General features: G+C 40.4%; 1 protein-coding gene across 2 annotated transcripts in view; it reads right to left on the bottom strand.

Annotated features, from left to right (window-relative positions):
- The window catches only part of LOC138012408 (uncharacterized), a 22,702-nt gene extending 1,547 nt beyond the window's left edge, over positions 1-21,155 (bottom strand). The window contains exons 1-23 of one of the 2 annotated variants that reach the window (XM_068859154.1): positions 21,036-21,142; positions 20,617-20,845; positions 19,881-20,048; positions 19,099-19,264; positions 17,338-17,433; positions 16,956-17,074; positions 16,462-16,554; positions 15,893-15,940; positions 15,302-15,410; positions 13,568-13,663; positions 11,999-12,069; positions 11,833-11,923; positions 11,542-11,694; positions 10,782-10,914; positions 9,552-9,614; positions 8,584-8,696; positions 7,523-7,567; positions 6,795-6,905; positions 5,262-5,413; positions 3,068-3,194; positions 2,328-2,401; positions 1,767-1,853; positions 1-727 (exon numbers count right to left, since the gene is read on the bottom strand). The exon at positions 1-727 is cut by the window's left edge and continues 1,547 nt beyond it. In XM_068859154.1, the coding sequence (XP_068715255.1) occupies positions 581-727; positions 1,767-1,853; positions 2,328-2,401; positions 3,068-3,194; positions 5,262-5,413; positions 6,795-6,905; positions 7,523-7,567; positions 8,584-8,696; positions 9,552-9,614; positions 10,782-10,914; positions 11,542-11,694; positions 11,833-11,923; positions 11,999-12,069; positions 13,568-13,663; positions 15,302-15,410; positions 15,893-15,940; positions 16,462-16,554; positions 16,956-17,074; positions 17,338-17,433; positions 19,099-19,264; positions 19,881-19,991 (2,205 nt within the window). In that variant the 5' untranslated portion in view covers positions 19,992-20,048; positions 20,617-20,845; positions 21,036-21,142 and the 3' untranslated portion in view covers positions 1-580. Of the gene's footprint in view, positions 728-1,766; positions 1,854-2,327; positions 2,402-3,067; positions 3,195-5,261; positions 5,414-6,794; positions 6,906-7,522; positions 7,568-8,583; positions 8,697-9,551; positions 9,615-10,781; positions 10,915-11,541; positions 11,695-11,832; positions 11,924-11,998; positions 12,070-13,567; positions 13,664-15,301; positions 15,411-15,892; positions 15,941-16,461; positions 16,555-16,955; positions 17,075-17,337; positions 17,434-19,098; positions 19,265-19,880; positions 20,049-20,616; positions 20,846-21,035 lie in introns of both variants that reach the window. The other variant, XM_068859153.1, reaches the window with a different exon arrangement.
- Positions 21,156-23,026: the final 1,871 nt, after the last annotated feature.

The raw sequence follows: 23,026 nt of genomic DNA, 5'->3' as shown, positions 1-23,026 counted from the left end.
TTTATAGTTATAGATAGTTCATAACTGTCTCCTTGTCGTAATTTTCTTCATGAACTCACGGTGACTCTCTGTTGACCGACAAAACAGCTACATCGAAAGTCTCAAAACTTGATAGGTAAGGATTTTCATTTTATATAGCGTCTTTTTCTACAAACAATGTTTAAACAAGACTCCGAGTTTTGGTTTAGCTTTTTAGTAACTAAATGCTCGAGTTACCGTAGGTCACGCGAAGCTGCAGTCACAACCTCCTCTCTAATTTACGTGAAACGTGAAATGTGAAACGTGAAATGTGAAACGGCAAGCCGTGGTTGGCCGCACCACGTAAACGTGATGCTAATTCTCTCTGATGACCCGTGACCTGTGACCTGTAAAAAATATTATCTGCCTTAGATCGAAAAGATCCGCGGAGAGGCCTCCAGAGAGGAAAATCAAGGCAAATTCTGCCAAGCAGGGTATGGGTTAGAAAGCTTACACCGCCCAGTGGCGTTCCGACTAAACCGGATTTCCGTAACATGAAAAAAAATCAGTCGACTGTGGCTGAAAAAAGGCCCCTATCCCTTTTTCCTAAGTAACTGTCGCGTCAGAGTGTTCTGGAGAGATTCTTTCCTTGAATAACTTCTTTGATTTCTTGCAGATCGAGTGTTTCGTACTTCAACAGAGCTTGGGCTAGACGGTTGTGCTCTTTCGAATGTGCTTGAAGCAGTGTCCTTGCTCTCTCGTAAGACTCCTACGGAGAAAAAAATGTGCCGTGAGTGTTTCTCATCAGGTGCCTAACAATGTGTTTCGCCAGTCGCAACAGAGACAGCCAATCAAATGAGGCAATCATTGTGCGCGTGTAAATTTTTAACGCCAATTTCAAAACTCACAACTCGCGAGCTCAAGAAGTCGCGAACGTACTTTACGCTTAGCAAACTCAAGTTTCCAAGCCACTTGGTTCGCTTGAAATCGTTTTCCTGGCAAGACGATGCCAAAACAATGTTCAGACAGCCATACTTAATAATAACAAATTCTTTGATTGCATCTGACGTAAACCCTAACCCTAATTTGGAAAAAAGGAAGGTAAAGGAACTTTATTTAAGTGTCTAGTCGTTCTAGTGCTGGAGCACAAACTGGGGACACTGTAAACTGAAATTAAGGGTGTTGTAGCAGCTTTAGTAACGCATAATGCGATTGGCTTGCTACTCTAGCCAAAAACAAAAGACTGAACAATTGAAACAATAGGGCCGTTTATACGAGAGAAAATAAGCCGCGGCTTCATAATACGCGAAAGGAACTATTTACACGAGTATAAACTCCCAGGCCAGGATAAGCCGCGGTTTGAGGAAGTCGTTGTACCATTTATACGGGGTGCTCGCGTCTTGAGTAAGCCGCGGTTCTCGTACAAAGGGCCCTAATGTGTTACACTTAAGAACAAAAGAAGCTGCTCACAATACCAAACATTAGCATTTTACGCGAGCTGCTACACTACTGGAGCCCGTTTCTAAAAAGTTTCTGAAAACGTTTCGGGCCCGAAAAGCCATTTGTGAACCTACCAACCGCTTCTTCAGGAAAGCCGATCTTTTAACGTGTTTTCAAGGTAACAAACAGAAACCTAACTGTGAAGTTTGACGACTTAAATCCTCTCCGTTCTTGAGATACAGAGGGAATTGTTACGCTCGAAAATGGCCCGTTAAGTTTCGGGACTTTCGAGAAACGGGCCCCTGGAAATCAACAATCAACGTAAGTCAAGGCAAATGTTGGTTTTCTTTTAACAACAAGTTGATTACCTTCAGAAGTTGTTTGACCTCATTTTCAATGAGTGCCTGCAACTCTGGACTCGATTTGTCATCATCCTTGATTTGTATCATTCCAACCTATGGACGGACACACGCAAATAAGACCCGCATTTAACACACCTGTAGGGAGGGGGCAGAGTTGTAGTTCACACAGGGAAGAAGAACAATTCTGCGCATCAGAGAGTATGGAGAGGTGTTTTAAACAAACGATGAGAGAGCGGTTTTTGAAAAAAAAAAAAAAACACAATATGGGTGGGTAGGTTCTCTCCACCACAGTGAATACATGGGGATGACTTTTTGCAGACGGTGATGTGACTGACGTGAGGTTTCCCTTACTACGGGGTAGGGGTGGGGTCCCTAATCACCAAGTAGGCCTTGATGTTCTCTTGATATCCAGTTTAGGGTGGGGGTTCTCTAACTAAAGAGTGGACGCAAAGTGGGAGACCAGTTCAATAGAGTGGGAAATAAAGGTGTTGGGTTTCTTCCGCACGGGTTATGGGGGAAGGGGAAGGAAGGGGGGGGGGGGGGAAGGGGAAAAGAGAGGAGGGTTACCTTGTCACTCATGCCATACATAGTCACCATGGCACGTGCCAGCTTGGTCGAGGATTCCATGTCACTTGCAGCCCCTGAAACGCGATACCGTTTACAATTAGTTGCTACTACCTGTTTAATGTGCAACATCTTGGACAACCAGGGGCAAAACGTGGCCTTATGAACTAACAAACGACTCAAAAGGCTCCAAAGAACGATTCCGCTCCACAACATTAAACATCCTGACCTGTCAAGCCAACCTTAAGTTGCATAATTCTGCAAGTTCCTGTAACAAATCATTTAAGCGTTCTTTCTTTCTTCCGTGAATTGACTAGTTCACCAGGAAGGCCGTTCTCCCTCCGAGATGCCAAACGACGCCGAACCCCAAATTTTGTGACCGGGCGTATTTTTGGCTGTGGCGAGAGTCCGTGTTCTCGGCGCTGACCAAAAGAAAGTCGGACTCTGGGGACGAGAATGGTTGCATGAAAGCCACGCGTGCGCACAAGTAAACGGAGAATCCGGAGAACGGAGGTATTTTTAAATACCTCCGTTCTCCGGATTCTCCGTTTACTTAAAAGTGCTGAAAATCTCACAGTCGCTCAAATGGACCACTTCTGTCGCTATTTCTGGTACGGGAGACTCTCGAACGCATTTAAGACTTTCAGTCAATTTAATCTTCAACGGGTCTGTACGTAAACTGAACGTTGCTGCACAACAAACGAAACCTGCGAATCACGAAATAATGGCTGCTTAATACTGACCCGTGGTTATGTTTTCCTTTCCAAAAATGATCTCCTCGGCAACTCGTCCGCCCATCGCGACATCCAGTCTCGCAAGAAGCTGTGCCCTTGACCAGTTCAGCTCATCTTTCTCAGGCAACTGGGCAACCTAAAAATTGCAGAGGAAGACTTCAACTTCTTGTCGCCATGTTGGACGAAAACGCTTAATCGCTTAGGAATGGTTCAAAAACCTTAACCGAGGAATGATTCACAGTACATTACTGTAAAGGTCCTCATTTTACGAGGGTGACACGTGAGTTATTAGGGAGCTTACGAAACGACGACGCCGATGGCAACGACGACGCTACAAAGCAATAGGTTTCGTGGGCAAAAACAATGGCTCTGCAGGCTCTGCACGTGCGTTTTACATTTTGGTACATTTCGTTGCCGTCATCTCCTAAATGACGACGTGAAATGACCAAATTCAAGGTTCTGTGGAGGACGTTAGCACATGACGATGAATTTGCAGTTCTCTCTCTACGCTTCCAACTCACTCATACCAGTTTAATTCCTCGACAGTTACTACACATTTTTAACGCGAAACGACATGAAATAGTTTCGTAGTGATATGAATAACGCGAAGTCGTATTTTAAACTGAAGTCCTCGTTGCCGTCACCGTCCTCATTTCGTAAGCTCCCTATTGCGGCGTTTAGCGCGCACCTTTTACCCCCCCCCCTTCCTCCGTCAATGCTTGGTTTTACGCGTATTCAAAGCTACAGCTACACGGATTAGAGGAAAGTCGAAACAGAAGTCGATGGAATGACCGGGCTGACGTCATAGACTGCTTTGCAGTTTGCTGGTCTTTGTAAAAACTGCGATGGAAATTAATTTGTGACGTCAACCTGGTATCGGACCCATTCCCCTTCATTGCTCGGTTATGGATCAAAGTATGACCAATTTTCCATCTTTCAAAGAAGTTAAAAAGTGAATTTTCAATCCAAAGGTTCTAAAAAATACACAATGTATTTGGGACGGTTTCGGAGAAAAAAATAAAGTGGAAAACCGTGTTGAGGTGATAGGCAATTTATGTTGCTCAACTAACTGTGATACGAACGAAATGATATATGAAATGAATCATATATTCAACTACGGATATGACATCAAGTGAGCCACAAATGACCAGCTCCCAACATCAGTGGCTTCGTAGCTCAGTTGGTTAGAGCGTCGCACCGGCATCGCGAGGTCACGCGTTTCAAACCCCGTTGAAGTCCTGAAAATTTCAGGCCTCTCTACGCAAGTGCTAAAATTGCGTTCATAAATGCGGGGATCATAGCTCACTTGATTTCATATCGGCAGTTCAAGATGTGATTCATTTCATATATCATTCCGTTCGTTGATTCATTCATCACGGGAACTTTTGGACCCACAAATGACCAGCTCCCAACATCAGTGGCTTCATAGCCAAGTTGGTCAGAAAGTCGCACCGGCATTCCGAGGTCACGGGTTCAAGCCACGTTGATGTCCTGAAATTTTCAGGCTTCTCTACGCAATTGCTGAAATTGCGATCACAGCTCACTTAACTGATACCTTTCCAAGTTTCACTTCATTCTATTTCGCAGTTTTAGTACATGTATATGAAACTTTCCATGTTCACTGAAGAAATCACTTAAAAAGTTTTTTTTTTTTTTAAAGAAATCACTTAAAAAGTTATCGCTCCACCTTCCAGACTGTGTCATTAAAGAGACTGACAATTCTCCATCTACATCAGGGCTCGAAATTGCGACCAATACAGTCGCATTTGCGACTAAATTTTTTCCTTTGCGACTAAAATATCTGGAGAAGTCGCAAATTTGCGACTTGTTGTCACCTTCGTTCTTTCGAAACAAAAGGGTTAGCAGTTGCCACTTTGCTGCTACTTTTGCTAAAATAAACAAACAAATAAATAAATGACAAAATTATTTTGTTTCTTGCTGTGAATTTTCTCTGAAGGCAGCGTAATTGTATAGTAATTTAGCTGCGATGTTACGTGCACAGCTCCATTCCTTCGATCATTCGCCATTTTCAGCAGTTTCTTTACACACAAGTACTGCGGGCTCATATTTTTCTGCTAAACCGCTGACAACACATTGCAGCGCGGCGATTTTGCGACTAAAATTTGCGAAATTGCGACTAAATTTTCGTATCTTATCGCAAAATGCGACTGGATTTTTTCGTTATTTCGAGCCCTGTACATACCATTCCAAGAGCAGATCCACGAGGTACAATTGTTGCTTTGTAGATTGGCAATGCTGCCGGAGTGTAGAGAGCAACAAGGGCGTGTCCTCCCTCGTGATATGCTACAAGTTCTCTGTTTTTTGCTTCAATGACTGCACTTTTCCGCTCAGGACCTTGTAAAAAAAATTTTAAAGAAATCGAAATGCAGTGTGACAACCTATTTATAGCAGTGTCCTAGAGGGTGCAGGGATGGCGCAGTGGTGAGAGAGAGCAGTCGCCTCCCACCAGTGTGGCCCGGATTCGATGTCATATGTGGATTGAGTTTGTCGGTTCTCTACTCTGCATCGAGAGATTTTCTCCGGGTACTGCTCCGGTTTTCCCCTCTACTCAAAAATCAACATTTGACTTGATTTGCGTTAATTGTTAATTTCAGTTTACAGTGTCCCCGATTAGTGCTCCAACACTAGAACGACCAGACACTTAACTAAAGTTCCTTTCAATTCCCCTTTTCTCCCCGTAATCAGACACCCTCGCAAAGAAGGGAAAAAAAATCCGCTCACGGATATGTGAAAATTCAAAGTTTCAATTGAAGGTATCAACTATTCAACGAGTGCCCAACTGACTTTTGTACGCTAAACTGTCTGCAAACGAATGTGTCCGTTAAGAAAGCTTCGGTTTCATACGCAACTGACCTTACATGATAAAATACAACATTGATCAAGGTACTAGAAAACAATGACGATGAAGATATCAAGACCTCTTGCATTAAACTGCCTTCCACTAAAAGTGCCGACAAGACAAACGAAGCAACAGACGAATTTTCATTCCGAATTTGCCCCAGGAAAAAAAAGTGACTCAGAAACAGGGTTCCTACCTAAAATACCACAGCCTTACAAGTAATACGGGGTTCCAAACTCAAGTTTGGCACCAACAGACCACTTTCTATATATTAAAATTCAGCTTTAAAGTGAGGCTTAGAGGCCACAAATAAGAGAAATGAATAAGCATGTTCATTCAGTTTCTTTTGTTTGTGCCCTCAAGGCCTCGCTGAATTTTAATATATAGAAAGTGGTCTATTGGTGGAAGACCATCCACATCCAAAAATCCTTGGTGACTCGGGAATACTCGGAAAAGATCCGAGTGCCGAACCTATCCGACCCGGCTTACGATCACTAGTTCGAATGCTCTACCAACTACGGAACTATAGGAAACTCGTGGAGGATAGGCCATTAAACTAGCTTCAGGTAGCAATTATTCTGCTATACAACTAAGACAAAAAAGGCCGAAAGGTGACATTCTTGGAACGGAACAAACATCTGGACGAATCAATCACTAGTAACTCAATCAATCTTTCGTTTGCGAGCATAATTTATCTTCAATATACATAGACAGCTTCCATATTATTGCGATTGGACTGGAAAAAGCATGATATCGAGGCTGATAAAAATTGCTTCTCCCCTTCCCCGGCATTAGCCTCTATCGCAAGCTCGTTCCAGTCCGAACGTAAGGGCGCAACTATTCTATTCGACGAAATGTTTTCGCAAGGTCACTTACCCATGAGAATCTTGTCTCTTGAGAATTCAAGATGTCTTGTTGTGACGCTCTGGTCGCCTTCGGCCGCAGCATAAATGGCTGCAGCATTTACCAAGTTAGCGAGGTCAGCCCCTGAAGACAAGCAATGCACGCGCCAGAGTTCATGTTAATAAATTACGATAAGTCATTACGTCATAGCGCCTTGCCTACATGAACAAACTCGAATGCGCTCAACAATTATGAGCAGCGACGGGAAAAAATCAAATCGACATAACATGCAAAAGAATCCATCTAGCTAAAGACCACCAGTTGACCATATAAGGAAATCTTTGCTGACGTCATCATTTACATTTTGTCTCATTAACATACGAGTTTACTCACAGAAGACGTCGTGCTGTTTACAAATTGATTACAGCAGGTTAAAGAACTTGTTAAACTTAATTAAATCTCCAGTTTTAAGTCTTTTAGCTCTGTTAACGAGACCAGTTATTAGCCATCAAAAACTACTAAACTCTTGGGTGGCAAAGACCCTAATGATCCCATACATGCTTTGTAAAATTTCACATTGTCAAAGCCTCATTGCTAAGAGATTATCTGGTGTATCGTGTTCAAATTTTAAGAGATAGCTCATTATGAAAGATGCGACAGCTATGGCCTTGCGCTAATGAGGCTAAAATGTAAGCAAAGGTTCCCCTTTTTATAAAGGGTTACAACTGAAAATACTTGCAAATGAAACACGCGGGCCCTACCTGAGAAACCTGCAGTTCCTCTGGCAAGGACTTCAACATTGACATCTGTTGCAAAAGAAGTAATTATTAAACGTCATTAAGAGTCAAAATCACATTCTTTGTCACTCAAAGTTTCAAAGAAGCTTAAAAGTAAAACGTAGCCTTAAATAGCACCAAGTTTTCAAGAGCTAATCTCCTCCCAGTCATTTAGTTTTAAACAACAACCCCTCCCCCAATCTCTGTTTTGCCCCCCCCCCCCCCTCCCCAACACACACAACACACACCCCCCTTTCAAATGGAATGATCTTATGATGCGGAGCAGTAAAACAAGTGTTTTCCTTTAAGTTCACGAACTTCTTTACGAGCATTAGAAATTATTAGCGAGTATCCTTTACAAACAGAAAAATCGATGAGTGCTGCGGAAATGAAGTACGATCTTGCATGGCAGAGTTTCAAAGCATGGACGGCTGACAGCCGCCTAAAACTCGTGCATATGTTTACCTAAGGGCTTGGAGCCCTTGAAGACAAATTCTAGTAAAAAGTATAAGCTTGGTGCTAGACCGCCCGGACGATACCACCATTTTAGGAACATCCAAACGGAAAAGAGCCGCTTCAGAACCTTTTCCCCTTCACACTGGCCCAGAGCAAAACCATTTACTGTATAATACACAGCCTCCCCATAGAGCGGTTTTCAATTGAGTGCCGAAAGTACATGTAATTAACGAATTGCTTTGGTGTTGTATTACTTAACTCAGTGATTGGTTCAAAGTTCTCGCGCCACTTTTTCAACCAATCAGAAGTGAAGCCAAAACCAATCGTGGCTCGCGCGTGCACATTTTCCCGCGCTTTGTGTCGGCTACGTATAATTACTTCGAGTTTTGATTGGTTTCTTGGATTGTCTCCGTCCTTTTTGATTGGCCAAAGTAATTACTTTGGTTTTGGTTTCACAACACTCGTTTGAAACTCGCTCTATTAACACCGCTGCGACAAGGACTTCATGAAACGAAAAGAAAGCATTTTCCATCCTTTGCGAGCGCGGGGCAACAGATGGGGTCAGGCGATAACACAATCAATAATCTCACCATCAGCAACTTGAACATTTTTCAGATGAAGCTTGAGGATGTCATGCCGACCTTTGACATCGGGCATGGGAACATGGATCTTAGTGTCGAATCGACCCGGTCTGATGAGGGCCCTGTGTGGAGAACACGAATGTTACTTAATACACAACTAACTTTGCTACAAGCCTACAGTGGAATACAGGTCGTTCCGCCCCAGAGTCGACCGGTTACCCCTACAGTGTAGGCTGACAGAACACGGTAGCTCTGTTGTCTGTTGCTTGGGACCTAAGGGAGTTTAAGAAAACGAGGCTGGAAGGCTACAGCAAAGACCCGACACAAAAAAATAGTATCCGGCATTGGTTAACAGAAGAAAAATAATCAACAAATTTGAGAATTTGGAAGACCGTGATAACGTGAGCACACAAATGTGAACCTTTCAATCGCTACTTTTACTCTAAAACCGATCACACTCAATTTACTATAAGGCTACTTCGACCATATGGCACGACGTGAAAGAGATAAAATAACAGAGAAATGCTTCTAAAAGTGCAAGTTATATTTTGAGGTGACGTTTTCGTCCACGTCGCGGTCGTAGATCTTAAAGTCCTTATTTCTGCATTGACCATACGGCGGCCATTTTTTCCCCAGATCATTTTTTATTGAAGATGGGCTAACAAACAAACAAACAAACTATAGTAAACGGATGAACTACTAGTGGCCGTCTTCGGTTTTTTTTCCCGGGTACTACGGTTTTCCCCTTTCCTCAAAAATCAAAATTTGATTCGATTTGCGTTGATTTGTTAGTTTCAATTTTACAGTGTCCCCAATTAGTTTTCCAGCGCTAGAAGATTAGACACTTAAATAAAGTTCCTTTCCTTTCCTTCCCCTTGGCGACTAGCTGAAGACGAGAGCCTCTTCAGGCGAACCTTGACGATACACACTTTAATTTTGACAGCGTGATGCGAACAAGACAAATTAAAGTAGCATACTTGTCTAAAATCTCCGGGAAGTTGGTTGCCCCAATGACTACAATTCCCTCGGATTTGTCAAAACTGAAACGGAGAAAATCACATTAGATCAGCACTGCGCTTCTTTACTTTCTACAGAAAGAACCGTTTTCTTGAGATACGTAATAACATTGACCATTTTGGTGCTTACAGTAACCATCTGACCTCAAGTTAACCGTATTAGATGGTGCCTACATGATTCCGGGGCGACTTTTCGTGTCGGCGCGAGTTCACCCCAGGTCCCTCTCGTGCTCGTGGTTCTGCATTCGCTTGCAAGATACCAACAGAAAATATTATACCGGCGCGAGTTCACCCCGGTTGTTACACCGGATCGAGAACAGTGTCATAAAAACGAAGAACAACAAATCGTTTCGGTAAGAACTTGACCTCTCCGTGGACTGGAACGGGTAGCGTGCGTAAATTTCGTCAATCCAATGAAATCCCACAGGCATCGTGCAAACATGATACGAAATCAAGTAGTCACCCCGGCATGGAACTCGCGCCTGGGAGAGTTTTCTCCTGTAAACAGTCCCTACGAGCATTGTTCACACATGCTACGCAAAAGCAAGGGTAAAAACGAGAACATATTTTTTTCCTTTCTTGCATCTGCGTTTGCACATGACCCAAGGCAACACAAACGCAAGTGGAAGAGCAAGGTAGCACTTTCCGTTTCATGCCACCTCGGTTGAAGATCAAACCAAGACGGTGTCAGCCTAGCCCACCGTTCTGAAAAAAGACTCCCAACTACATGTACGTCTGTGTATGTTTTTCGTTGACCAGTTCTCAGCCACAAAAATTAATACACAATTCCTTATGAGCCGGGTTGCAGTAGTTTTTAATAAAAGCGCCTTCGGCTTGTATTCACACCTTAGCTTTCTAAAGTTTCAGATATTTTTAATGACTTGCATCCACGTGCAGTTTTAGATCAGACTTCGAAATTTGTTTATACTTGATCATTTATGAGTTCTTATTGTTTATTGATTTATTGGTCCCACACTTTTGTAGAAACCCAGTGTAAGGGACCCTACAACCTTGTCACTGGTCTTAGGCAAAATACAGGCAACCTGTAGTTAGCATTAGAACAATTCAATCTGCACGAGAAAAGAACTGAGGTCTCCATCACAACAAGAAGTAAGAACAGTAACAAGTCAACTGTTCAATGGCCTAATTGCTCCCATATGCAAACTTTCCAAGACTCCATTTATGACTTACCCATCCAATTCAACAAGAAGCTGATTTAGGGTCATTCTCGAGTAGGGCTGGTGATCATGCACTACTCTGGTGCCTCCGATAGCATCCAGCTCGTCAATGAACACTATGCATGGCGCATGCTCTCTAGCAGCAGCTGAAAGAAAAAAAGGAAGAGACAAAAATAATAATGATTGCTTCAGATACAAGTTTTTCTTGTACCAGGTCGATTTGCCAACGACATGGTCCATTCAAGCCTTTAACTCGCAGGCTTAATGACCAAATTTCCTGGATAGCGGCTTGGCTTCTCTCAAAGCAAATTTCACCTTAAACAAGAACTTGATTAATCCGGCTACTGCATACATGTATGTATGTTCAAAGGAAAAATCATGGAACTTGTGGTGCCATTTGTTCAAAAGCTGGCTAGCTTTATCCAGTGGATACAGTACATGTACTGTAAGTCACTATCCAGAGCATAAAGGATGAAGACAAGGCAAGACAAGGCAAGACAAGACAAAAGGCTGCCACAGTCAAAAGTACATTGTAAACCCAAAGGTGGCTTCTCCCATTGTTATGGCAGGAATGGGTGCCATTCCTATTGCAAGTACATGCCTTTACTTACTGTACATGTAGATGCGCTTAGAGTATGCATATATTCACAGTTACATGAGCAAAGACTAAAATTGTTGCACAGATTGAAACTGTTGGATACTTATCCACCGAATAAAGTTAATTTATCTGGCCCTTGAACAACTGATGCCCGATGAACAGCAATTCTACTTACAGAAGAGATTCCGAACCCTTGCAGCACCAACACCAACAAACATTTCATCAAATTCTGAGCCAGAGCAAAAGAAAAATGGCACTCCTGCTTCACCAGCGACAGCTTTAGCAAGAAGAGTCTTCCCCGTTCCAGGCATGCCAGTTAAGAGAACACCTAATGAGACACAAAATGGAAACATTCCAGCCACTCATTAGAACGCTTTCCAGACTTCACTGAGAAACACCTCTACTATTTCGTTTGAGAGGTCCTAACATTTTAGAGTTCACCTGCATAGCTGCTATTGCTACTCACCTGTCGGCATTTTTCCACCAAGGCGTTTGAACCTCTCAGGGTCCCTCAGAAATTCAACCACATCTTTTAACTCCTGTTTGGCTTCTTCCACCTGTAGAAGGCAACGCTTTCATTAGCGCATATGACGCCAGTGACCACAATAGAAAAGAGTCATGGTGTGACTTACCCCTTGCACATCAGTGAAGCGAGTGTTTCGGTCCAAGCTGTCAGGCTGAATGTCCTTTTGGTTGGAGCTCACTGCAGATAACAATAACGACAAGATTTTGAGTTATTGACTACTATGGTGATTGATTAAGGCACCGGTGCAATGTCAAAACAATAATATTATTAACAATGAATCCAATTACACAAAATGGAGAGGTATGAAAGGGACTGAAGTTATCATAAAAGTTTGATTTTTTTCAGCCAGTAATAATTATCTTTTGGAGCAGAGAGGAAAATCCAACAAGCTGAACCTACCGGTACTCGATTTCCAGGCCTTGACATTATTTACAATGTACTAATGTTGAGGCCTGGAAACCCAGAAACGCTGGCTCTCACCATTATAAAAGCCACTAAATCACTTTTGCATTAATCTCCACAACATGGATAACAACCTTTTTCCTCAAAGAATTGACCTCTACACTGCAGTCTGCATACATGTACATGTATTTGGAGTACAGCCTTCTCAAAACTGGCCGGTTGACGGCTCAATGAGCCGCCTCCTCAGAAAGCTTGACTGTCTCCTTCCAGTCAGAAAATGTCAGACACAACACATTTTTAGCTCTAACATAAAGTCACTGGAGATATATTATAAAAGCTTGAAAAAAGCGACATACAAATTCACGTCTGCAGTATTTTTTTGCGTTGCACACACGAAATGTTTATTTAACTAACATTCCAGTATTTCTTATGAGACTCCATGCAAGTGTCAATTCCATTATGTGAAATTTCGTCACTTTAAATCCCCATACTGCACTAAATTGCATCAGTCTGTGAGAGTCTAAATTTAAAAAATCCCCTAGGGGAGCATGCCCCCAGAGCTCCCTAGAAGGTTGCGTCCTTTGGACACTCGCTTGGTTGCCTTTAGCACCAGAACCATCACCACTTTCCTTATGCCCTGCTCCCCAAAAATATTTTGAGCAGGCTGCGAGTAGTGTTGAAATTGGAGGAAGGTCACACTCTAAAGCTCTTTGTTGGATACTGGATCCTTGCAGCTTATGTTAAGGGGTGGTACATACATGTAGTAGCCTTACCAGTTTCTACTTGTTTCTCGAATGCAGGGACCAGCGTCCAACTCTTTCTGTACAGTTACAGTAGAACAGATTCTTACCTTTCGGTCTCTGCTAAGTTTAGATTTCCATACTAGCATCAATATTATTTGTTGGAAGGAGCCCATGCCTTTACTTTACAAATGTCGAAGTCTTTCGTACAGGCCATTCCAGAATTGTGCAGGGAACTGGGGCGAGTTTCAAATTTGAACCAATCAATAAATTGACACCATCACATGAAAGATAACGTTGAGATTCGTAACTTCGTCTCCGTTCGACCTAAAAGCATCAAACTTGGACAGATGGCCAATCTCAATGTTACAGTATCTTTCATGTGATAGTGTCAATTTATCGATTGGTTCAAACGTGAAACTTGCCCCAGTTCCCTGCGCAATTCTGGAATGGCCTATAGAGGTCTCCACCCACGGATTAAAGAAAGGAAAATGCAATACATGCAATTGTGACAAAACAATTTTAAAACTTACTCTTCATCTGCAGCTGAGCTTCAATCAAGGACAAGACGAGAAACAGTGCAATGAGAAATCTGAAGGTGTTCCACAGTTGCTCCTTGAAAAATGCACCTAAACGTAAACGAGAAAATGTAGATGCTTTGAATAAGGAAAATTCAACGTTCAATTTCAGGGACCCATTCTTACAATGAATCTGTCAAATCTTCCAGCCAAAGGACTATTTAAAAATAAACTTAAAGAAGATGTGATAAAGGAATACTGACAACAATCTTTTCTGTACCCTTTCTCTTCTATTTTGCTCTAATACCCTGTTCTCATCTTGCAAGTTTTTTGTTAGTACATCTCTGATTCCCCAATAGAATTTACCATTCAGCCTGGCTCAATGACTCGCTTAGCGTCTTAGTTATGTGGGAAGTTTTGCCACAAAATTGCAAAATTATCGAGTGTAATAGCACCTTTAACCTTAAAATCAAAAATTATCAGTGGCTTTGCAAAGAAAACAACATGGAGTAAGATTAAAATAAAGAGAGGATATTAACTTCTCACTAACTGAGCACGAGGGCCGTACTGGGGAATATTGGCCCGAGGTCGTGGCAGTACGGACCGCGTGCAGCGAGGTCCGTCCAAAAATGACCAAGGACCAATATTCCCCAGTACGGCTCGAGCTAGCTCGATTAGTAAGTAGTTTATTATATGGCTTTTTAATTACCTTTTGCTTTGTTTTTGCAAGCCCGTAATCGGACCGTGGGCATTACAAGAGAATAATGCCCTACAATTCAGTCACAATTACCGTAAACACCGGCGAATAAGCCACACCTTTTTGCTCAAAAAATTCGGATCAAATCGGGGATGCAGTTTATCTGCGAGAACATCTAGACACCACGCCGTAATTTTGCATAAATTAACAAGTTTAGCGAAAATAGACCTGTGCAGCAAATTAATAAGAACTTCATAAAACAATACCACAATATGCATTGATCATTGCTTTTGCAAGTTTGGTGGCTCCTAAAAGAGCCGTTTTTGTTTGAGCTTACAGAATGATTAAACCTTCTTCGTTAAAAGATCTCCTTTAACCGGTTTAACATTGCCTTTCTTGAGCAGGTGAACTTCACGTGGCAGGGAATCTCCATTCCACCACGAGCGAGAATGCCTGGTTACTAAGCTAAAAAGAACCGTAACGTTTATCAGGTGTTGTTGCATGTAAATTCTAATGAGAAATGGACAGGAATAAAAAATACTGGATTAAAAATGCCAGCGAAAGATCAAATTTATGTCCTAGTCGGATTTTCATACTATTAGAGAGTCAAAATTATAGGTAAGAGTTCGAGTATTCTCTGTTTGAAAATGTTAGTGAGTTAATACGCCGGTTGACACGTGCAAGAAACTCGAAGAAACAGTGCATTTACATGTAAGACATCTTTGTCAAGACTCCACTTTTGATATATTTTAATTTCTTTCACATTTTTTTTTTCCAAAATCTAAGTTGCTAAACTCGGGGTGCGGCTTATCTGCGAGTGCGGCTTATACGCCGGTGTTTACGGTAGCCAATCAGAGTGCGCGTTATATCAGTTACAAACACAAGCCATATAATAAATACCCATATGCCATACGTTTTGGGGATTACATGTACTTGCATGAAAACAATAGAAAATAGACAGTTCAGTGAAGCACGACACAGTCCCAAGAGTAAATACATGTACATGTAACTTGCAAAAACTATAATTGCTTTTGTGCATTTACAGTTGTTACCTTTCTGGTTTTGCATAATAACATAAGTAGGATTGTCTTCTGTTCCAGTTGCAATGCTTGCTGCCACTGGTGCTGTTGTTGTTTCCGGCAAAGGAGGACTGCCCTGCTTCTGTGAAGAGTCCAGAGCGTAAATCATTATAAGGCATTTCAACTACTTTGCACTCAGAACTATTGGCAAAATTAAAAGATTTTGACATTATTTTGTGCACATTATTTTCTTACTATCTGGAGGCAGCATCACTGCATGCTATGGGGAACCAGACATGGATGAATCTTTTCATCAGTGCAAAATAATTGAAGGCCTAAGTATCCAACAATAATTGAAGCCAAGCTTGAATAGACAAATTAACTCCTACGTTGTGAAACTGTTCCGATCAGGAACTTCATAGGGATAATATAAAAATTAATATGCAGACTGCGTTTTTTCACTCTGATGATGACCTAGTGTTGAAAACGTTTGGATTTTACTTTTTCATATAATTTTGAGCCTTGTAGATAAGTCCGTTTTTAAACTTAAGTGGACTTTATGGACATAAACTTGCAATGTTTGAGCATAAAAATTGTCTGACAATTATTTAAGAAGCTTCCTACCTGTTTGATTTTCTTAGGAATTCCCATTTTTCCAGCCAAAACCAAGGCCTTGAAAAAAATCAAACCATCACCATGAGTGAGCAATCCTGAATGCTTGTTGAATCAAATTTAAACTACCAAGTTTAAAATTTCATTAATCATCCTTCAACTTGCTTTTTCTGGAAAATTTTGAATCAAGTTGAACAAAATAATGATAGAAGGACTTTCTTCAAGACTACCATAAAAAATACAAGTTCATCAAATCCTAGTTTTTTAAGTCAATATTTCCTGTACATCATATTTCCCTTGAAAGTCAAGACTCGGTTGCATTCTCAATGAAGTGAGTCTTTGACACCACTTTCTTCTTGACTCAGTTCTCTGGGGTGTACAGGTCAATATTCAACATGAATACAGGCGGGCTGTAACATCCAAAACCTTTCCTCAAAAGATACAGCCTTTGAATTTGAATTAAATCAAAATTTTGCACGTCATGCAAACAAGCTTTTGGAATTTGGAGAAAACAATTTGAAAGTGATAACTGATTAGAGTGACAAAGGATCTAAATAGATAACAAATTTAAAAATCAATACCAGTAAGTATTCTTTAGTGACTGAGTCATCGACCGCATATTTGCCACTTTCGTATCTCTGTATCACATAGTTAGGATCCTCCTGGACTAAAGCCTTCATTAGAAAACACAAAGAAACAGTTAAAAAGTAAACTTGGAAATTACAGAATGTTATCATGCCATGTTTCAATTTTGGATTCTGATATTCCGCCAGCCGAATGGAAAAGACTACTACCAATATAGAAAACTCTGTGATTTACCTATGGGACTTACATCATACTCTTGTAATGACCTAGTTTGCATGCAATATAAAGGAAACAAGCACGGTAAAGATTTTTCTTTTTAATTTGTTAAACAATAATTATCTAATCATTAATTTATTATGACACTTGTAAAAATCACCACAGTCCTGAGCTCATGTCATTGTTGTTACAATCATAATCATTATTAAAAGTAGTAATATTAAAATGTAATTTTCATTCAAATACCCTATAAAATAAATCTGAAGGTTCCAACCTTTAAATATTCTGCCTGTGCCCTAGGATTGTTTTCTTCTGCATTTGCTTTTTCCTCAAGCTGCTGTATTCGTCTCAAAGAAATGGAATGATAACCTCGTCTCACACCAATGTTATGAGCTACAATTAATTTAATGTAACAAAAATATAAATCAAACAACAAAATCAGAAATTTGAAATGTGAAATAAACCACAGAGAGTCGCCATTAATTATTCAATTCAACATCAAACCACCAAACAAAAAAAACATTCTTGACAAAAAATTTATTGTTAGGTATTAATTTTGTAGGGAACATGTACATTTGTACACTGTATTTCTGGCAGCGACATTTTAGCATTTTATACACTTTTAGGCACATGTTTTACGTTTGAAGAAAACTTACATGATGTGTGTAACCAGGGTAGCTTTGTAAAAGAGGTAAAGATCGTTGACTTGATCCTCGAAGGATTGGGCCTGCACAATGTTAAACTTGAAAACCCTGTTATGAGAAATACATGAACAACAGAGTACATAGGTAAAACTTCTATCATGTTATTTAACGTGGAATATCGCCTTATACTTAAGCCAACGAGGCTGTAGGTCGAGTTGGCTAAAATCAGGCGATTTTCCACAAGATTGAGCAGGAATAATTATTAGTAAAATCCAACTAGTGGTCTATTATCAATGCTGCGTTTTGATTGGTTGAGCTACTAGTAGGCTATTTGTTATAGCCCACTAGTAGCGAAAAGCGCCGGCTTTGAAAACCAAAACAACAATTAAAGTCTAGCTTTAACTAGCGAAAGATGTTTTGTCTCGATATTTTTTTGACCAACTAGTTGGATTTTACTAAAACAATTATTCCTCTCGCCCTCATGGCCTCTGGGTCAATAGCCCATTCGCGCTCGAGGAATAATTGTTAATTGTTTTATATTTCAACATATTGATGACAAAGCACAATTTTTTTGTGTTTATCGGGAAAAAAAGCTGGAAAAAATACCATTTTTCTCCACGACACACAAAATTACGTACATCCCAGGATATCTGCTGAGTACACACGACAAATATTTAGCGTGCTATGAACATATTTGGACATTCTCACAATGTGTTGAATAATAATAATGATGTACATGTATATATCTCTGTTTAATGTCATACGATTAATTCTGAGAATGGTGCTAAATTATACCCATGTCATGGCAGCACTTAGTGAGAAAATACACTGAATGTTAGCCTACTGAACATGTAACTGCAAATGCCTCCCCAGGGAATTCATTCCATTATTAGCAGCTGTAAAAAAGTGATGAATGTGGCAAAATGACAGAATGCTCATGGTTAGCCTGTGGCACAAAATGCTGGTCATCCTGTAAGGTAGACCAGGAATTTTTGCAGAGGACTCCTTCTGATCACATTGCTTGCTTGCAAGTAGTGTCTAATGGTTTTCTTTCTCTACCCCCTTGCTGAGCATGGCAATGTCTGTCATGGTGGAGGACAATGTCATCCCCAGAGTCCGCTTTTCTTTTGGTCAGCAACAAGAACACGGACTCTGGCCACTTCCAAGGTAGGAAGCCCACAAATCAAGGACTTCCAGCTCGTCCACACATGCTCATAAATTTGAAACAGTAGTGGTTGTCAACAGTTACAGTCTGTGACTGTGCATAAATTGGAAGTAGCCAGAGTCCCTGTTCTTGGTGCTGACTAAAAGAAAAGTGGACTCTAGGAACTAGATTGGGTGGAGGATGATTTGACTGGCTGCGAATCCCATGGATACTTCCTGACCCCTTCCATCTTTATTGATGAGCTGAATAGAATAGAATATAATACAATAAATACTTAATTGACCACTCCCCATAGGGGCTTTTCAGGGCCAATGAAACACAATGAAACGATGGAAAAGAACAACAAGAACTGTTAAGAATTCCGACTGGCCAGAGGCAAACCAGTTGGCTATTTACAATTGCAGCTGGAAAGCTGAACCGGGGAATACGGGATGAATTTCAACAAGTGGTCAGAGCGGGTCTTGAACCCAGGATCTTCGGATCTCAAAGCAAGCGCCCTAACCACTGGGCCACACTGCCTACAAGAGCTATGTTTAAAAGCAAATCAATTAAAAGACATAGTTACTGCTGAATGTGTCAAAATAATAATTATTATTAATACATCTCACCATGCTTGTTTTTGAAGAAAGATTCTGACGACACATAGGACACATTCCATGGGCTGTTGTTATTTGCGTTACATTGACAGACAGACAGAGGATTGGAAAGCTGTGTCAATACTTCAGCTGGAACCGACGTTACACCAAGTTCATCCAGAAACATTGCATAAGAATCCTGGATACATATCAATATTAACATTGATAGGTCAATAATTTTCTGAATCTCCCCCTCTAAGATAATTTACAAAGTTATCTGTCACAATGCCATACAGTAACTCAAAGTTCAACTGTATAATTAAAACTATTATTGTTCTTTTTGTGCTGTTTTCTTAAAACCTGAAAGAAGTAGTTCAATAATTGTTGTCAAAAATAAGTTTACTTATTACAAAAATAATAAGATCAAATGTACAAATTATACTACAACAACAACAACAGTTCAAAACAATAACAATAACAACAACAGGAGGGAGAAAAAGACTATCTAGAATAGAATAGAATATACTATTAAACTATGCTTAAGAATGGTTCGATTTTTAGCATATTTTAATATGATTATCTTCCTTATTCCACTTCAATAACTTGAATCCAATAAACTGCTAGGCCAAAAGGGTTAGTTTCTAGAAAAACCTGTGGCGCTACATAGGTGAGTGAATAAAGTGCAGAAATTTTATTCTATCAAATGAGTAGATCAGGCAGAATGCTCTACTCGTTTGATGTTAGGACCAATTTCTGTGCTTCAAAATTAATGTTTATGAAAAAAAAAACCTTTAAAGTTACTTGTTTGAACTCACTTTTAGGACATTGTCTGGACACGATTCTGCTACTGTATTCTGTTCTGTCCTAGATTTCTCTTTTGTAGCATGGTGCCTTTTTTTCTGAGCGTACGACATATATCTTCCCATGGATGTGTTTTTTAAGTTGTTTAGCAGTGCTGTAACTTGAGGTAGGATTCCTCCAGCCTATAATCACATTTATAAATACAGAAAATTAGGCCATTCCATCTGAAGTCCACCCGCTCTCCCACCAAACTGGCATGTGGCCTTTAACAATTTACTCTTAAGAAGAACATGATCAAAGGACCAACATAATGGGCGCCTCAGAAATAAGCAAACATCTCACATCTCTTTTTCTCCTCAGAAAGAAAGACCATTTTGTGCAATACAAACAAAAAATAGCAAGGTTAAAGATGTCAGCTGGAAATTTACTAATAATCCCTTCAAACAACCTCATCCAAGAGGGGGGGGGGGGGGGGGGAGGTATTGGGTACATGATTGTATATTTGAAATGGTGCATTCCAAATGCACTTTGGTTCAAAAGCTCTCAAAGGAATGATGACAGGTCTACTGCAAAAGGACAGGAGCATGATTGACCTTTGAAATAAAACAAATGCATGTTTTCTTTCCAGCTCGACATAAAGATTCTTGGAGACGTAACTATTGCCTTCCGGTTTAATACATGTAAAGTAAAGTAAAGTAAAGCAACCATATTTAACGTCGATAACTCGTAACAGTAATTCAACTGACAAACCTGAGGTCGACGGTGCGCTCATTTTACTCCCCCCTCTCCATCAGTGCTCCGTTTTACGGGTATTTAAAGCTACTTAGCTACACGGAAAGGAAAGAAGTCGAAACAAGGATGCGAGATCCGGGAATCGAACTCAGGACCTCTTGCACCAAGGCCGCGCACTAACCAACTGTGCCATCCTTGCTCCTTTGTAAAGCCGGTACAGTTTGTCGTTTTACATTGGTCCATAGGGCTGATATTACATTATCAGTTGGAACAAGGAGATGTTCAATGAAAAAAAAAACACTTATTCAATTAAATTCTGTAAAATTTCCGGAACCTTTTAGTATAGGTGAATGAAAACATGCATTCGACATGGTAAGAAATTGACCAACAAAAATCAAATTATTATATTTCTCTCAGCGATCAAATTCAAAAGATACCTGAGGACTGATTCCGGTAGATGAAAACATCTTTCGATCAGTTGAAATCCACCCAAAAACAATACTCTTTTAAATATTTTTTGCTGCGTTATGATTTCCTCCGCTTTGCCTAACTCTCCAGATGGATGATGGGTAAATCATGATTATCCGCTGGCTGCAATGACCGTAGCTTCCTTAAAATTGTCAAACACCTGTCATAAATCATCACTCCACGTATTCTTCTTCCGGAATATAGGGTCAATGGAACTCACCCTCAGTCCATTGCTTGAGGCGAGACCAGATTAAGTCACAATCTTTAAATCCACAAGGGAAGTTATCTTGTAATATACTTGCAGTTGATTTTCGATGGTTAGGCTTCAAAAGAGTGTTTAAAATACAATGTAGTGCTCGAATGCTCAAATTTAGAAGTAGTGCTGAAACGTTGCTGATAATTTTAAAAATACTTTCCCTTGAAGATTATCATAAAAATGCTTATTGATACTAATCTGATTGCTGGGCAGCAAATCCTATAGCCTGTGTACAGCCGTCCCCTTCCCTAAAAAAATTGAAGAGGAGCTCCTCTCCGATGTTTGAGGAGGTTGAGAGGCTATTGACAGACTACAAATCCTAAGGATTAGAGTGTAATGTGAAGTGCTAAGTTTCTACCCCATATGAACCATATAGCCAACATTTACATCCTGTTGCTTTGATATTTAATCTTGAAATTGCGGTTCATCATTCGTGCCACGTGGTCCAGATATGGACGTCGAACAAATCGACGCTTTTAACGTGGGCAACGCACGTTATAAAACGGGGACCGTTTGATTTTCCTCGTATCCATCAATTGTAACCCCAGTGATCATTGGCTATTTTTCTGTGAGGTCTGAAAAGTGTAACTTTGTCGAAAATAATTATGCTTTATTGGACGATGTAGTGTGTAATACCGTGGGATATTTTTGAGTCGCGCTTTAAGGACGGTGCCTACTAATTAAAGATATTTTTGCCCCGGTGTGTGATTATGTAGGAAATGTAGCTCTTATCAAGTGTTATTGAAATCCCCCCCAAAAAATGGGGGTAACCACGCATTTTTCAAAGATAATTCATGAATAATATTTGCAAAAAGCTTTAAAATACAAAGCAATGTATGGCGTTCTTTCTCAAATTGAAGCTTAATTATGTCTCAAAAATGCATGGTTACCCCTAATTTTCTTTTTGGATACCAAGAGTACTTGCTAAGATCTACTTTCTCCGGATAAATTTAAACCGCGCAAAATTATCCCCGTATTAGTAAGCATCGGCGATAGGAAATCCGAGTATCTGGAGATGCGCACAACGTATGCGCAATAACAATACTAGGCACCGTCCTTAAGTCAAAATACAAGACTACACACTAAATCGTCCAATGAGAGACTTAAGGGGGGTGTCACTACAGGAAGGGAATGGATGCTAAGGAAGCTTTTTAGTCAAGAACCCTACAAAAAGGTTGCTTTGATGGTTCTTTGAAGTACCTTTTTCATCGGAAATCTGACGTCACTTTAATCAGAAGGCACATGCGCATCTAGTCCGAGTCCTCTGCCGTGAATTTCAGTGAAAAACAGGTAAAAGCTCTCAGGAAACGAAAGTAAGCGGCGGTTTTTTCACCGGATGGAAACCGTCGCATCATTTTTCGTAAACTGTAGCATGGAATTTCTATTTGGACAAAAAAAGAAGCTGATATTTTGAAAAGTGTATCAAAAGAGGGCCTTACGAAGTGATGATTTTTGAGTTATGATTTCTTTTAAAACCCATGCTACAGATTGTGTTAGAATGTTCTCATACTGTTGCGTTGGAAATTTGTGAAGAAAAGAGTTAATTCGCTGGGTTTTTAGGCATTTACTGTTTTGGTCACATGATTTACCAAATATGGTTGTGAGATAAAGCAGACAAAAGAATTTTAAATAGAACACGCTTGGCAAAAAAGGATAACTGTAGGGTGAAAGGAATTCGAGAAATGACTATTTGAGGGGGTCCAT

The sequence above is a fragment of the Montipora foliosa genome, chromosome 8 (assembly GCF_036669935.1).
Source record: "Montipora foliosa isolate CH-2021 chromosome 8, ASM3666993v2, whole genome shotgun sequence".
Classification (NCBI taxonomy): Eukaryota; Metazoa; Cnidaria; class Anthozoa; order Scleractinia; family Acroporidae; genus Montipora; species Montipora foliosa.
Note: the sequence above shows the minus strand (reverse complement) of the source record. Positions and strands in the feature narration are given on the sequence as shown.